At 45.4% G+C, this 17,848-nt stretch overlaps 1 protein-coding gene across 2 annotated transcripts in view; it reads right to left on the bottom strand.

Moving 5' to 3' along the window:
* Positions 1-13,969, bottom strand: part of FNBP1L (formin binding protein 1 like) — a 141,071-nt gene extending 127,102 nt beyond the window's left edge. For both annotated transcript variants that reach the window (XM_032773028.2, XM_032773031.2), the window contains exon 1: positions 13,801-13,969. In XM_032773028.2, coding sequence (XP_032628919.1) covers positions 13,801-13,917 — 117 coding nt within the window. In that variant the 5' untranslated portion in view covers positions 13,918-13,969. The remainder of the gene's footprint in view (positions 1-13,800) is intronic.
* Between the last annotated feature and the right edge of the window lie 3,879 nt (positions 13,970-17,848).

The raw sequence follows: 17,848 nt of genomic DNA, 5'->3' as shown, positions 1-17,848 counted from the left end.
ATGGAGGGCTTTGGAGGGTAGAGGGGGCGGGCCTGGCAGAGCAGGGTGGGGAGCTCTCACGCAGATTAGAAAACTGGTGCCTATGTCCGACCCACATCCCTCTAGGGGGCTCTGTATCTACAGTTAGTTTTAACACCTCTTTTGGTACTCAGAGGAGTATGGTATACTAGCTGATAGAATGAAGGAATAAACATTAATACTTTTGCACATATTTACTGGTAATATGTTGTGTGTCTGTATTTTAAGTCAATTGTAATCGGAGGATGAGTAGTTCTTGTCCTACTTAAGTCAGAATTAATAATAGTCATTGGCAAGTGCAATAGCAGGTTTGCCTGAGGTTCTATGCAATGACTACAGTTTAGTGTACCTGGTTGTCCTAGTCAGGGGGGTGTATGGCTGGTTCTTCCTTATTTATGGTTGAGAATTATTACAACGTACCACATCTTTGAGATACTTGAATTGTGAGCAGGCTGGTCTAAGCACCATTTGCTCTCTTTATGGCTAGAGTAGGGTTTTTACGTGTCAATAACTGAGATGGGCCATTTATTTTATGCTTCGGTGAATAGTTAATCTTGCATATGGAAGCTGGGGCTGGACTGCGCTCAATGTCAGAACATCACAGTAACTCTTTGTGTTGAACCGGAGAGCTGAAGGAATAGAGCATTCCCAAAACAGACAAAATTAGCAAGCGAGCTAGATGAACTATACATGTTGCCTGAGAGGCTTGCGGAGACTGTAACAGGTGAAAACTGTGGGCGGATCAGTGGAACCGTGTGTCTAGTGAGTGAGAAGATGCACAAACAAGAGAATGGGCAAAGAAGGAGCACAAGAAGTCTAGACCTGCCAAAGAAGCCAGGTAGCATGACTCTGAAAAAAAAAGCTGGGGGAAACTTTTGGTACAAGTGGCGGCTGAAAAGAGGCTAAGAACTTATGAGCAAAGAACTCTTCGCTGTGTTTTGAATTCAACATCATGTTTAGGAAACAAGACTGCATACATTCTTCTTGTAAAACTTGATAAAAAGTAGCACCAAAGAATACCTTACTACCATCATTTTCCGACAGAAATGAAACCTTGAAAAATTAGTCTACATTACATAGTCAAAAAGGGGTTAAACAATATGTTGTGACAGGTCTGCAGTGGGTGGCTCTATTAGGTCACTCAATTAGAGTGCAACTGAATAAGACAGAATAGGAGCAGACAAATCCCAAAGCGGGTGGATAATCATACTTAAATTTAGCCAAGCCAACAAAAACAGCTATATTATTAACCATTTCGGCTGGTTATCGAAGTCCAAACAACAGTTCTCCTAAAGCAACACCTAGCCCCCATCCATGGTACCTAATAATATATGTGATGATTTCATATAATCTATTTCATTAATAAATAGAAAGGTTCTAATCAATCCCAAAGGATCGCACATATACTTCCCAGTTAATGAATTATCCAGGTCTTTACCAAAAGTATATGTATAACATAAGCCAATTTTGTACTAACGTAAAATTTATTTATAAAAAAAGAGAGGAGTATAGTTAAAGATCAATACACATACAGACAATGATTCAATTTTGAAGTTCAGTACATAACAGAGATGCTGACGCGTAGTTGCAAAAATTCTTATAGAATTAGTTAATAGGTTTAGTAGTCCAACGTCCAATTCTTATCCAGGGCATTCCGGTTTAGGCTGGATCTCACATCTATGGCTTAAGCTTCCCTGTATAAGTGAAGCCCATCAAGCAGATTGAGAATGCAGAATAGGAACAACATCTTTGTTGATTCGTAAGATTCATGACTACTACAGTCCTGGTTAAAAACAAAGTTAGGCCTTTTTTGATGTAACCTTCTGTGTTCTACACACACCAGTAATTAGTTACACAATACTTAGAGGCAGTTTAATCACACTTCAGAACAATCAGACCCTGACATTAACTTCAACCCAAGATCAGAATCTAAGTGGTAAGCTCGGTTCACATTTCTTTGGCCCCACCGCCCCATCCATGCCCCACCTCTTCCCACCCCCACCAATTCCCACCCCACCTCTTCCCTGCTCAGTTCCACCCCCTCCCACGAGTGCACTGCACCCTCACTCCTCTCCCCTCCCCACCCAGCACCTCCAGGTGCCGCAAAACAGCAGGCACTGGGAGGGAGTGGGAGGTGCTGATTGGTGGAGCCTGCTGGCAGGCAGCAGGCATTGGGGGGAGGGAGAGGTTGTTAGGGGGGCTCCTCGCCCCCCCTGCACCCACCTGCTGCTCACCTCCTCGTTTGGCTCTTCACTCCACCCGCCTCCCCTCCCCTCCAGGCACCCGTCTTCTCAAGAAGTGCATGCAGGGCCCCCCAGAACGCAGGACCCGGGGCAGTCACCTCGATTTGCTGCACCCTAGGCATGGCTCTGTCTAGATGGTAAGTGGCAGGAAATATGGTTGACAATGCAAAGCAAACACCAGCAGAAGCTTGCAATTCATCTGTTTGAAATTAGCAATAATATTAATATATGATAACAAAAAAAGGAATATTTCCTGCTATCTACAGTACTTGGTGTAGCCTCCAGCAAATACACAGAACCAATTCTGTTGTATGCACAAACTACAGTGCTGAACAGAATATAAAATGCCCAGATACACTAAATAGATTAAATAATCTTCAATGGCAATTTTGTCTGGAGAAGGACTGACTATAGGATCTCTTCCATTTCACAATAAGGGATAGAGTTAATACAGCCTAGTGCTTGGAGTACCCCTAGCACTGGTCTCCAAACTCATGGTACGCAGAGCGTGCTACCAGATATCTATAATGCTCACGATGGCTCCCTGCAGTGGTGTCAGTTATAAGAATAAATAATGACAACCACCACTCTACAATAACTTCTCGAACTAGGAGAGTATGGAAGACAGCGGGATTGCCCACAAGACGGCCAAATTCTGGTGCAATGTTAACATCTAGTGCAACTATACTTCAGCATAAGGTCATTTACTGTCTTACTTTATAGTGATTGATCAAACCTAGTGTTACAGCTACTCAGTAAAGTAATTCCTTAACATAACATGTACATTTTCTTTACACTATGAGACCAATGGGCAGAATAAAATAGGAAAGTTCAGGAGTATAAGCCACCCCATTCTTTCTACTCAACTCACATGAGTTGATTCCCTGACATACGTACAGCATACCAAGAAAAAAAGATACACTTCCAAGAGAATGTGTCATACAAAGAGCAAAGCATGGCCCTTTAGTCAAGATCAGTGGTTCTCAGCCAGGGCTCCGGGGTCCATTGAGCAGATTTCAGGGGGTCCACCAAGCAGGAGTGGCCTTAGACTTGGTGTGGCCCAGGGCAGAAAGCCAGAGCCCCACTGCATGGTGCTGAAGCCTGGGGTTCCAAGCCCCACCACCAGGCTGAAGCCAAAGCCTGAGCAACTTTGCTTCACAGGGCCACCGGTGGTGTGGAGCCCCAGGCAATTGCCCTGCTTGCTTCCTCCTAACACGTTGCTGTGGCACAGGTGGACCGTGGAGTTTTTATAGCTTGTTGGGGGAGGGAGCCTCAGAAAGAAAAAGGTTGAGAACCCCTGTTCTAGATAATTTAGATCAAGGAAACCTATAAAGAAAGAACGAATATAAAATCTCTAAGAGAAAGTAGAGTAGCTCCTCTTTGCTGCAAAAGTTCCTTCAGATGTTTCTAATTTCAAAAGGACTTCCCTCATTTTAGTCTCATTACATATGTTGTGCACACAATTGATGTCCCCTTCCCTTTCGCTGTTAGAAATCATTTATAAAAAATATAAAAAATCATGAAACTCAGGTTTTTAGGATTCATCTTTCCCACACACTGGATTTTTAAGCACAAGTGTTGCTACACTGGTGCACGGGCTGGCTTTACCATGAGGTGAACTGAGGCGGTCGCCTCAGGTGCCAGACAGTCATCGTGAGGGTCTACAGGACCCAGAGTGTAGAATGTGTCTGCTGCTGAATGCAGCTGCCATTAATATTTCTCTGCTTTAAATGCACAGACATGTCGTGTGCTGTGTGGAAGAGACACACAGCAGACAATACAGGCGGCAGAAGAAAAGTGACAGGGCAGTTAACAGAGCAGCGAGGAGCGGTGTAGGGCAGAGAGAGGAGAAGAACATCTTGTAGTGTGTGATGATGCCCCCAAGGAGATAGACTAATTAGCTGTGCTCAGGAGACATCCTGATGATAGACGTGATCCAGACTGAGTACCAATATTTGAGCGAGACAGGCAGTCAACTGACAGTAGTAAGAGCCAGTGTAGCCCTTCAGACGCTGATATCTCCCTCAACTCAGGCCCTGCTATCAGCCTGTGTACTTTGTCCCCTTCAACTTAGTGTTGGAGCCACTATAGCTGGCACAGAACAGCATCATGAGTGAAAAAGGAAACACCCTCGGGGCAGCATTCCAGACAAAAGAAAGCAAAAGGAAGATTTTCTACTAAGCAGGAAAAGCTCCTGCAAAAGAGACTTACGACACAACTCGTTCACCGTGAGCTTTCAGCCCAGTGAGGATGTGATGGTGAGGAGATGGCCTATTTCCAGTTAGTCAGAGTAGCAGTGACTGGCAGGCTAGTCACACTCTATCTCCTTCTCAATGGATGTAACCATGACACATTCCTGAAGAAAATGTAGATCAGAAGATCGGTGGAAGGCACAAGAAACAGCTGCGCTGCGTTTATTCCTTAAGTCTAGATGATCCAGGACTGGTCCACGTTGCGCCAGTAGCCATGAAACTTCCTTGTACTTGCAATGGACCACAGCAAGTGAACAACTTCATGTTCCCCAAAAGCAGAAATGAAGTTTCTTCATCCAACCATAGCTTTTACTGGTGTGAAAGCCACAATGGTAATAGAAGTTTCAATCCAACACATCACTGGGTGAAATCCCCCAATGGTGAAACAGTGAGAGAGGCCATGCCTTATGATACTCCAACCCCGAGATGCATGCCTACTGTTTTTGTTGCAAAAACTTTTCCAAGTCGTAATTGCTCCAGCCACATGGGTTCTGGAACAAAGGACTTGGAAAAATCTGGCTTAGAAGTCTGCATGCCGTGAGAAGCCAAGCAACACCGGAGAGCATTCCATAGCATGGAACAGAGCTTGAGATGAGGACTAAGGTTAAAGCCACCATAGATGATTCAGCATCCAGAGACGATTGCATCAAGTCTCATTTACTGGCAAAATGTTCTGAAAAGCTCATTTGCCATTGTGAGAATCGCTTGCTACCCAAACCGAAGCACTGTGTGCCACTTCAGATCAGCTGTAACACATGCCAAACAATGGAAATTCCTTTAAAATGGTGGAAGTGTATGGCCTGAGTTTTGATACTGTATCTCAGGAGCCCCTCTAATGAAGAGTCACCACCACCAGAACGTCCACACACCAACTACTGGAAAAACCATTCAAAATGAGCATCATACAGTTACTGGCAACACAGTCAAACAGAAGAGTTGTGGCAGATCTTTGAAGTCAAGCAAGATATAATTCTGTATATCTGGACTGCACACCTGACATCAGCCACATGGAAACAAAAATGACTTAATTGGTGCATTTTGAACAACAACAGACCTAGTGAAAATGCCCCGCAATGTGGATTGTCACAGAGCCTTTCCTAGAATTTATTGACATGATACTACAGGAGCTGGGTATGACAAATTGCTTCTGTAAAAAGCTGAGATAACAGGAATAATCTGGATACGTACATGGAGAGGTCAGGGCTACGATAATGGTGCCAACGATGCAAGGAAAGAACAGAGGAGTGCAGACACGGATCTGAGAGTTAACCCCTAAAGCTGTTTGTCCCATGCAGTTTCTCATTCATTGGAACTTGGTCATCAGTGATTGCAGATCAGCTTCTAGTGAGGGCTGCTGAATTTAACATATTCAAAGCATCTATGATTTTTCTCGCTATCCAGGCTCATCGATGGAAATTTTGAAGAACATCTGGGAACATCCTCTCGACACTGAAACCACCTGAGTGCACACCCATGGCGAAAGTCGACGTGGAGGCAGATCAGGGCTAGCAAACACGAAATTAGGAATGATAATGATGCCATAGTTGTCATTATGAGAGATAATGACTATGACAGGAACCGTTTGTGGAGAACAGTGGCAGAGGAAATGGAATTCACCAGAAACATACATAACTTACAAATTTCTGTGTGGCTTCAGTTGTATATGGCATGACATTACTGTTTTGAAATAAAATGTTGTAAAGCAAGGACTCCAAGGTGTTAACCTTGAAATATCTGTAGCAATGATCAACATGGATCAAACCAAATCCTACCTACAAGGTCTTATGGTCAAATGAGGGATTTCAAAATGTTCTGAAGAGATGTGCACAAGAAAGTTGGCAGAGGAACTTCACACTGAAAAACTATTTATCCACGCCTACTTCCAAGGAATACAAGATCAGCAAAAAAGATAAATTTTGATTACGAGGCACAGGATAAATCAACCTATAAAGACCCCAAAACCCAAATTCAAATTGAATTATTTAACTCAGGTGCTAGATATGTGCACAATACAGTCAGTTGAAGAAGTTTCATGCATCTCAAGGAACACAGCAAGTATATTGGGATGTTGTAATGATATGCCAAAACTCCTCACTATTACCTGAAGAAGACCTACACAGTAATGTAGGGCACATAGAGACAGGTGGCCACATGATCACATTACGATATTGATGTGAGTGATTTAGGTGATAAACTGAAAGCCCTTTCAAGATACATTTCAGCGCGATCAACTCCAAAGGCTGTTCTGGAATATATATGCACAAATAAGATGACCACTCCCTTTCCAAATGCTTTTGTTGCTCTGCGCATACTTCTAAACACTTCCTGTAATGGTTGCCAGTGGAAAACACAGCTTCTTCAAGCTGAAGTTAATAAAAACACATCTACACTCCACAATGACACAGGAAAGGCTGGTCGGCCTTGCAACCATCTCAATAGAGCAGGAGCTGGCCCAGACTGTGGACCTTCAGGAAGCAGTTCAAATCACTGCAACCAAGAAGGCACGGAAAGCACCCCTTTGACTATTCAAACAGATAAAAATGCCAGTGTTTACTATGCAGACAAGAAGAGTTACATTTGCTGTTCAGGCATTTGAAAGTTAAGTATTACTTAAAGTTTTTTAACAAGGCATTTTAAGTTGTTAGTTCTCCTTTATTGGGGTAGGTAGCAAAGCAGTACCATGAGAGGAGTAGGACACGAAGACGACAGAATTGAGACCTTTCAAAGTTTTGGCCCAAGTGATGGGACATGGGGGAGTCATTTGAGCTCCCCGCCTCAGGTGCCAAAATGTTGTGGGCCAGCCCTGCAGGTGCACCACTTTTGTACAGACCTGACTCGCAGAAATGCAAGATTATTCGTACTGGTGCAGCTTACCCTCCTTTGAAATTGAAGTAAGGATCCCTAGTGTAAATCATATCTATGCTAGGGGTTTGTACAGTGCACCTACACTAGTTGCTAAAAGCCCAAGGCAAACAAGGTCATAAAAAGAGAGTTACCTATTTACTTAAATCCCACATCATTTTAAGTTTCCTGCATTCATAAATTTTATTTCCATCATTTCGGGTTTTTGTCACACACTACATCTTACTTTCTGGCCTGGGCAGGTTGAGAGGTCTGGATCCTCCATCTTGAATCCCCTCACATCCCAGCCTCCATAGCAGACAGCCATCTTATATTTAAAAGGCACTGTACAAAGGAAACAATCCTAGCATACAGTGATGTGTAGGTCTGAAATGCAGGAGCATTTTCCAACTCTACAGTGAGTATAAAATTGAACAATTTTGAAGAACCAACATAAACACTTAGTGCACATAATTATCTGCCTGACAAAAATCCAGAAAAGATACCATCTCCCCCTGCAAACTGCTGAACTGAAAAAGTGGTACCTTCCTCAGTGAGGAAAAAGGGTGGGTTTTTTGTGTTTTCCAGCTACAGGAGATTCTAACACAGACAATGCACTTCAATTACTACCTTCAGTGTGAATATATAAGCCATTTGGTGGGGCGGGGTCTTACAGTGATGCTTACCCTCCCTTTTAGAAGCAACAGTGAAAAATCTGGGAAAGAAGAAATCTTTTCTTGATAAGAAAAAATTTTACCCTGTCCATCTCACTTTTGCAATCACGTTCGATAGCCAGGGAGAGAGACAAAATATCCATCTTAAAGTGCTTCTTTATCGTCTCCTTTCTTGATCAGCTGAATCAGAGTCAGAACTGAGAATGATGTGGCGTTCAAATCAAGCAGCTAGCAGTGATTTTAGTGAAACAGCTTCAAAAAATTGGACTCTTAACCAGATAGTAATCTGCCATATAGGGCCCCATATTCTTTTTTTCCCAACCCTCTCTCACATCCACCAAATGACAATCAAGGGGAGAAAGAAAATCCCCACTTTAATACTCAGAGTACCATACACAGCAGCGATGGGGTCAAAAGGGCTTTTTAACTGCAGCAGTAATAGGAGCCTCCTACATCATGTGATGAAAAACTAATACATTATTTTCTCCTAGTTTGGGCTTACAGCAGAGGCAGGCAAACTTTTTGGCCTCAGGGTCACACTGGGTTTCGTAAATTGTATGAGGGCCGGTTAGAGGAGGGAGTCGTGGCCCAGCCATCACTTCCTATCCCCCAACCCCCGGGACGACTGCCCCATCCAAACATCCTGTTCCCTGGTGGCTCCTCTGGGACTCCTGCCCCATCCACACACCCTGTTCCCTGTCCCCTGACTGCCCCCAGAACCACTGCCCTGACTGCCCCCCCCGCCACCCCATCCAACCCCGCTCCTTCCTGACTGCCCCCCCAGGGCCCCTGCCCCCATTCAACCCCCTGTTCCCCCTGACCCTTATTCACACCCCCACCCCCTGACCACTACCCCAAACTCCCCTGCCCTCTATGCAACCCCCCCTCGCCCCCTTACCGCGCTGCCTGGAGCACTGGTGGCTGGCAGCACTACAGCTGCACAGCCTGGCTGGAGCCGGGCCATGCCACCGCCGCCATGCAGCACAGAGTGCTGGGTCAGGCCCCAGCTCTGCAGCTGCGCTGCCCCAGGAGCTCACAGCCCAACCGCTTAGAACATTGCGCTGGCGGCAGAGCGAGTGAGCTGAGGCTGTGGGGGTGGGGGGACAGCAGGGGAGGGGCCAGGGGCTAGTGTCCCAGGCCAGGAGCTCGGAGGCCAGGCAGGAGGGTCCTGTGGGCTGGATGTGGCCGGCAGGCCATAGTTTGCCCACCTCTGGCGTACAGTCTTTAATAGATATGGACATTCAGTTGTTAAATTAACCACTAGAGGGAGCCTGTATGATTTTATGAATGCAATAGAAGCTTAGTCAGAATTACAAAGAGAAATTGATAGTAAGTAAGATCTACAGAGTCTTAAGTATGTGTGTTAAATCATAGCATGAAATCTGTAATAAAAATTCAATTTAATATAAGCAATGTCTACATTGCAGAGCCTAGGCTGGGATAGACCCTTAGTGTCGATGCAGAAGACACTGACAGAAGGAGTTTTTCTGTGTGTCAAAACACAAATAACATTAGCTACGCCAACAGAAGCACTCTTCTATTGACAAAGCTGCGTCTACACAGGGGAGGTTGTCAGCACAACTATGTCACTAAAAGGATGTGGTTTTCACACATGCCTGACTAACCTAGCTATGCCAGTGCAAATGTTAAGCATAGACAAAGACGTAGGACATGTCCACACTACAACTTTTTGCCAACTCAAATTATGTTGGCATAAAGCCACTGCAGTTAGTATATCACTTGTAAAAGCAGCAAAGGGTCCTGTGGCACCTTATAGACTAACGGACGTTCTGGAGCATGAGCTTTCGCGGGTGAATCCAACAAAGTGGGTATTCACCCACAAAAGCTCATGCTCCAAAACGTCCGTTAGTCTATAAGGTGCCACAGGATTCTTTGCTGCTTTTACAGATCCAGACTAACACTGCTACCCCTCTGATACTATATCACTTGTGTGTGTGTCCATACTTATCTCCTTGTGTCAGTGCTTTGTGTACTCACCAGGAGTACTTCTCTTGATGCACGATACAGTGCACCACTGTTAAGTAGTTATCCCAGTGTGCAACTTGTCATCGTCCAGTGTCCTGTCTTCTGGAAAGTTTTAGCAATGCATGATGGAGCAAAAACAAGTCGCACAGGGGTGACTCAGACTGTGGGGTCAAGTTCCCATCATATAACTTTCTCCACCTCATAATGCTATCTTTCTCAGATAATTTTTTGCCTATTTTGAAGATCCCATGAATCCACACGGGACTTGTCACTGTCTGCCATCTCTGACAGACGCATGGAGCCTGCACAATTTTGCACTGTTGTCATGAGTGTTGCAGGCACAGGATGCATGATCCTTCAGTATTTGCAGAGATGCAAGAACTGCAGGAAACATGATGATTTCCTGGAGGATAGATTGCTGTGAGACATAGCGAGAGCTAATTTAAAGTTGTTGGTAGTATTAACAGAGCAGCTGCAAATGGTACAGCACCACTTTTGAGTCTTGTGTGCAGAGTGTCACGGAGTGTGGGGGGTGCAGGGCTCTGCACCCCCCACTTCCTGCGATTCACTGTGACTTTCAGCCAGCCAGTAAAACAGAAGGTTTATTAGACGACAGGAACACAATCCCAAGCAGGGCTTGTAGGTGCAACCAGGACCCCTCAGCCAGGTCCCTCTGGGGGGCAAGGACCTTAGACCTCAGACTTGGGGTTCCCTGCCTCTTCTGAGCCAGTCCAAAACTGAAATCAAAAACCATGTCAGCAGGCTCTCTCCCCCTCTCTCTCTCCCCCACTCTCCCTTTGTCCAATTTCCTGGGCAAAAGGTGTCAACTCGCCCCACCCCCCTTCTTGGCTCAGGTTACAGGCTCTGGTCCCATCCCTCACCTAAAGTCATCCCCTGCTCTCCCATCCCCAATGCAGACAGTCCCAGTAAAACTACACGACATTCCCAGGTCAATCCACCCCGCTCCCTACTGCGTCACACTGAGCTTGCCCAGTCCTCCACCACAGGGACACCAGAATGAGAGCTGCATTGACAGCGGAGAAGCGAGTGCTGATCGCACTGTAGAAACTTGCAACAACAGATTGCTACTACTCAGTGGGAAATCATTTTGGACTAGGAAAATTCACTGTGGGGCCATTGTCATGCAAGTGTGCAGGGCCATTGACTGACTCCTGTTATGCAGGACTGAGACTCATGGCAATGTGCAGGACATAATGGATGGATTTGTAGCAATGGGGTTCCAGAACTGCGGTGGAGTGAGAAATGGCATGTGTATCCCTAATTTGGCACCAGAGCACTTTGCCACAGAGTACATCAAAATAAAAGGGTTACTTTTCTGTGGTTATGCAAGTGCTGATGGATCACCAGGGACACTTCACTGATATTAATGTTGGCTGGTCTGGGAGGATGCATGATGCTTGCATCTTTAAGATCACAGGACTTTTCTTTAAAATAATAAGCAAGGACTGGTGGATTACCATTGGCAAAATTGAAATGACAGTAGTGATCCTGGGGGACTCAGCCTCCCCCTTGATATCCTGGCTCATAAAACTGTACACCAGATAGCTCAACAGAACCAAGGAAAGATCCAGTTACTGGCTCAGCCCGTGCTGAATGATAGCTGAATGTGCTCTTGGTAGATTGAAAGGATGCTGGCATGGTTTACTCAGGACTGGATATCTGTGAGAAAAATATCCCAATGGTTATAGCTATTGTGTTGTGCATAATATCTGTGAAACAAAGGTGGAAAAGTTGCCGCCAGGATGGAGGTGGAGCGGCTCAGGCTGTCTGCTGAGTTTGAACAGCTAGACACAAGGGCTATAATAAGAGCTCAAAGCAAAGCTATATGGCTCCGAGAGGCTTTGAAAGAGCACTTTAACAGTAAACCACAGTAATGCGTTGTGGTGTACTGTGCTCTACCTGGCCCCACTGTTTGGGGGCCTGTTGGAATAGCGTGATGCTTGGTTCACCTCTAAGAATATAACATTGGCAATGCACCTATTAATTTTGTAGTGCTTTCCTTCCATTTATGGATTATTACAATGCATTTGTCACTGATCTTATGAGTTGTGTCACAGCATACAATAACTAAGTGGGTGCTTTTAGTACTGCTAGGCATTCTCAGCATATGCTGGAAACTGATAAAGATGAATTATTTTCCGAACAATAATGTTTTACTGAGTAACGAAAATACTTCAGAAAATTCTGTGCAAGTTAAAAGCAAATGCATATAAAACCTTAATAAATGTATGGAACGGAGCTTAAAGAATGGGAAGGAACATTCATGTCCATTTTAGCTACACATACTGTGACGCTGCACTCTATATGATTTTATGAAAATATGCTAATAAGTGTGAATATAATGTAACTGGAATATGCTTCATGCAAAAGGTCTCTTGTAAGGTATCATTACAAAGCTTATAATCTACTGAGTGTGGTCATCCTATTTGTATAAAGGTATCATCCTTGTATTTGAAACTAGAAATATGAAATATAACTCTGAGGTCATATTGTAATTATGCAAAGTGTTTGGCCATTAATGGTGGCTTGGAATCTTGATGGCTCCCATCAACCAGGACAACTGACTGTAGATTGTTCTGTTTACCTGTAAGTCTTCCTGTATACATGTGTGCTGGCAAGTGGTAAGGAAGTCTTACAATGACATGTGATCATGTCACCTGAACTGGAATCCATCTTTAACCTGGTACTTTTCCATTTAGAAGGAGAAGTGGGAACTCAGAGAGGGACAAAGGATTCTCGCCTTGTGCAAAAGATATATAAGAGGGTGGAACAGGACAAAGGGGGGTGCAGTCATGAGAAATCTGCTAGCTACCATCTGAGCTGGAACAAGGACTGTACCAGGGGAAAGGATTGGGCCCAGACCAGAAGGAGGCTGATCTGTCAAAGTTTATTGGAACATCTCTGTGGGTGATTTAACTGCATTTAGTTTCTACTTTATTAGGCTTAGACTTACCTGTTTTATTTTATTTTTTTTTGGTAATTCACTTTGTTCTGTCTGTTATTCCTTGGAACCACTTAAATCCTACTTTTTGTATTTAATAAAATCATTTTTTTCCTTATTAATTGACCCAGAGTAAGTATTAATACCTGGATGGGCAAACAGCTGTGTCTCTCTCTCAATCAGTATTATAGAGGGTGAACAATTTATGAATTTACCCTGTATAAGCTTTATACAGGGTAAAACATTTATTTGGGGTTTGGGCCCCATTGGGAGTTGGGTATCTGAGTGCTGGAGACAGGAACACTTCTTAAGCTGTTTTCAGTTAAGCCTGCAGCTTGTGGGGGACATGGTTCAGACTTGGATCTGTGTTTGCAGCAGGCAAGCGTGTCTGGCTCAAACCAGGCAAGGGACTGAAGTTCCAAGCTGCCAGGGAAAACTACCTCTGAGCCTGTCTCAGCACATCAGGTGGCAGACCCAAGGGGGTTTCTGTGATCCAACCTGTCACACATACATTAACCATGACACTCACTGCATGTGAAGCTGTGGCTGTCCTTAATGTCCCCTGGTATAGAGTGGTAGCGGTAGGGCTGAAGACCCTGAGGCCACATGGAATGTTGAGGGAGGGTGTAGGGTACTATACTGGAGCTCTCCATGGATTGCAAGCGAAGCAAGCCCAGGAACGTTGAACCTATAGGTCCACAAGCATCTGCAGCATCTGTTTGCTGCTGGAGAAGCCCCATTATGCCCTGGTGCATCTTCCTCTCCTACTCCTGGGCCTTCCTACTCTCTGCTCTTTCCTTCTCTATAAAGTCTGCAGTACTCACCCTCAAGGCCCTCAGCTCACGGTCTGGCACAGCACTGGCTTGCAAGATCTCACTGAACATATCATCCTGAGTCCTCTTCTTTCTCCTCCATGCCTGGATGAGGCATTCTGTGGGCATTGAGGGGCAACCCCTTCATGCCACAACAGCAGCAGCTACAAATAAAACACACAAATAGTATTGTCAGTATAGTCACAATGGAAAGCAAAAGTTAAGATTCAGAACTCCCTTCCCTTGCCCCGCAAAGTTTTAAACAAGACACTGACACTTCTCCTTTGGAGTGTGTGCATAATAAGGCACAATTCATAGCTTGAGCCATAGTGAGTATGACACGCGAGGGTAAAGGAAATGAGGAGTATAGGAGGAAATTATAAGTATAGTGTTACCAGATTTGCCCATTACTTTGGGATATGCTAATTTATTCGGGTTACTCTTCCGGGGGAGAGAATTCTGTAATTCTATCAATATACTGCTTGTGTCACTTGTGTTTTCGTATGGAGATCTACTTTTCCCTTCTGCAAGTCCCCTCGCAATGGAACTATCCTGCAGAACGGATGAATGAACACACACTAACAGAGCAAGTCTGAGCAGACCTGGTCAATCAGCACTGTCAAGCTGACCCCTTACATGTCTCTGGACTCACTGGGCTAGATGAAGCAGGACTTGCAAGCTGCCTCTCCTTATATGCCCGTAGGCTCCATGGACTAGGTCAAGCAGCACTTTCAAGCAGTTACCCTTATGCATCCCAGATTCAGCATGTCTCTATCCCCACTCTCACATCACAACTGTACTGGCAGTAACATACCTGATGAGCAAACCCCACAGTATTTTGGGTGCTGCAGGGATCTTTAGCTTAGGTAAAAGAAGCATTGCTGTAGAATGAATGGGAGAAGCTAAAACCACAAAAGAGTAAAAGTTCAGCAAGAGAGAGAGATGCAACCAACTTAACCATAAAAGTTATTTATTGAATAATAGTGATAACTACACAAGGAGGGCTAAGCCAACATAACATACATTATTAAAGGTTAATACCTAAAGCAGAAAGGAAAACAGAGAGAGAGAAAATAGAGAGAGGGGGGTGTGGGGGATCATCATCCCACATGAGGCTTGAACTGGTTCATTCCCAGGGTGATGGTGTTAAGCATCAGGGTCCTGAGTTGCTGGAGACAGCAGAAGCCCCAGCATGATACAGCAGCAAAGAAGATGAGTCCAGTGGAGACTGAATGCTAGTTGGATCTAAGCCTTCAGAATAGACTGGAAGGTGAGTAGGGATTTTGTAGAGAAAATACAGTGTGTCAAAGGAGAACACTAGATTTGCTCAGTAGGTGAAGCAGCCTGATGAACTGCAAGGATTTCATTAGGTAGGCTTAGACAACAGGAGCTTGATCACTCTTGGCTATGGGTGGTTTCTTCCAGGGAGCTCACAATGCAATTAGGCTGCTTCAGTATTTTGGATATCAATCAAGGATTCATTACTAGAATTGGTCTGATAATTGCTGAGCTGGGTGCGTGCAAGCATAAGTTCATTAGCATCTGGAGCAGAGATTCCCACGATGCAGTGCTTCCCTGCAGGCTGGTCTACACTGGGGGGGGGGGGCGGTATCGATCTAAGATATGAAACTTCAGCTACGTGAATAGCGTAGCTGAAATCGATCTAAGATACATCGACTTACTTCGGGTCCTCATGGCACGGGATCAATGTCCGCGGCTTCCTGTGTCGACTCCGCTATTGCCGCTCGCTCTGCTGGAGTTCAGAAGTTGATGGGAGCACGTTCGGGGATCAATATATCGCGTCTAGATGAGATGTGATATATTGAGCCCCCCAAAAAATTGATCGCTACCCGCCGATACGGTGGGTAGTCTGGACGTACTCTACTTTATATGGTCCCAGAGTTCAGTGCGGTTCTCTGTTCTCCATTCTGTATGCAAATTGAGATATCTCCCTGTCCCATCTCTCATGCAGATGAGGCTAGGGGAGTTGTCTCTGCTCTCCATTTTGTATGCTAATGGAGATGTCTTAATCTTGTCACCCTTGTCAGGAGGCATCTAGGTGTGTGTCTCCCACTGCCCTTCATTGCTCTCTGCAAGCTTTTTCCTCAGATGGGCTTTGGTTTAAGCAAAGGCTGGGGGGGAGGGTGCCTTTCACGAGTCAGGCTGGATACTGCACCCTGGTTCCCCAAGAACACAGAGATGACTGGTATCTATAGCGCAATGGCACTGACTACTGGCACCATTTTCCACAGACTGTGGTGATTTTAGGTGATATCTCACTCCTGAGGGTAAAAAAGGCACAGAGAGCACAGCTGCTGGTGGTGTCCAGAAGCCAACTGGGCCTGTATGCCACTAGACTGTTTACTGCCATGGCACCTGCTGAAGTTACTGCAGAGTGGCATGGGAAAGTGTCCTATGGGCATGGGCTGCCATTCCTAGAAACCTCTGGGAGAGGACTGAAGAGTACCTCCATGGAAGTTTCATCAAGATCACTCAGGAGGAACATCCCTGTGTACATAAACAAAGTGCTCTGCATGTCCCTGTCCCCCTCCCTCCTCATCTAACTACAAGGGAATGAAAAGCAGATGGTTCCACCTCTGTCCGTTGTACCACTATCTATTCCTGCACAAGTAAATTAATGAAAAGTCAATAGTTATATCCTGCTAAGTTGAGGATACCATCACTGGGATGGGAAAAAACAGTTACCCATCTTTTGCAACTGCTGTTCTTCGAGATGTGTTGTTCATGTCCATTCCATTCTAGGTGTGTGTGCACCTATGCGTGTGGTCATGGGAGATTTTTGCCATAGCGGTATCCATAGGGCCAGCCATGGCGCTCCCCTGAGTGCCGTGCCCATGCATCAGTATATCAGGCGTTGCTGGCCCTACACCCTCTCAATTCCTTCATGCCGACAACTCCAATAGAGGGGTAGGAGGGCAGGTAATAGAATGGACATAAGCAACACATCTTGAAGAACAACAATTACAAAAGGTGGATAACCATATTTTCTTCTTTGAGTGCTTGCTCATGTCGATTCCATTCTAGGTGACTCACAAACAGTATCACCGGAGGTGGGTTCAGAATTCACAGTCTTGCAGCTTGCAGCTCAGCTCTGCCAAAGCCAGCATCATCTCGCGCCTGCTGGGTCAGTGCGTAATGTGATGCGAACATGTGAACAGATGACCAAATAGCGGCCCCACAGATTTCTTGGATAGGCACCTGTGCCCTTGTTGAGTGTGCCACCATGATCACTGGCAGAGGCACCTTTGCCAGATCATAGTAGTAATGGATACAGGCTGTAATCCAGGATGAGATTCTATGAGTAGACACCAGACAACCTTTCATCCTGTCCGCCACTGCAACATACAACTGTGCTGACTTACCGAATGGCTTTGTTCTATGTAGAATGCCAACGCTCTCCTGACGCCCAGGGTGTGAAGCCTGTGTTCCTCGTCAGACACATGGAGCTTCCAATAGAAGACCAGTAAGTATATGTCTGGACCACTATGAAATTGAAAAACTACCTGGGGCAGAAATGCCGGATGCAGTCACAGCTGGACTTTGTCCTTGTAGACCATATAGGGCAGCCCCAAGGTGAGCGCTGTGATCTCAGACATCCTGTGAGCCGATGTCATGGCAACCAGGAATGAAACCTTCCAGGAGGGAAGCAGGAGGGAGCAGGAAGCCAGAGGTTCAAATGGAGGTTCCATGAGCCTGGACAGCATGAGACTCAGGTCCCAGGGTGGGACCAGGTCCCAGACATGTGGATAGAGGCATCCAGACCCTTCAAAAAGTAGGACGGGTGAAGAGAGACCTGCCTTGGAACAGAGGATCCAAGGCCAAAATGGCAGCCAGGTGGACTTTGATTGAAGAGAAGGACAAGCCTTGGAGGTTGAAGTGCAGCACATAATCCAATATACCCAGCAGTGAGGCCTGCTCAGCCACGAGACACTGCTCCAAGGCCCAGCACTCAAACCATTTCCACTTAGACAGGTATGTTGCCCTGGTGGAGGGTTTCCTGCTACCCATCAAGACTTGTTGGACGCTGCTCGATCATGCC

This window comes from Chelonoidis abingdonii, chromosome 7, assembly GCF_003597395.2.
Source record: "Chelonoidis abingdonii isolate Lonesome George chromosome 7, CheloAbing_2.0, whole genome shotgun sequence".
Taxonomy (NCBI): domain Eukaryota; kingdom Metazoa; phylum Chordata; order Testudines; family Testudinidae; genus Chelonoidis; species Chelonoidis abingdonii.
This window is presented reverse-complemented; position numbering and strand designations above follow the sequence as displayed.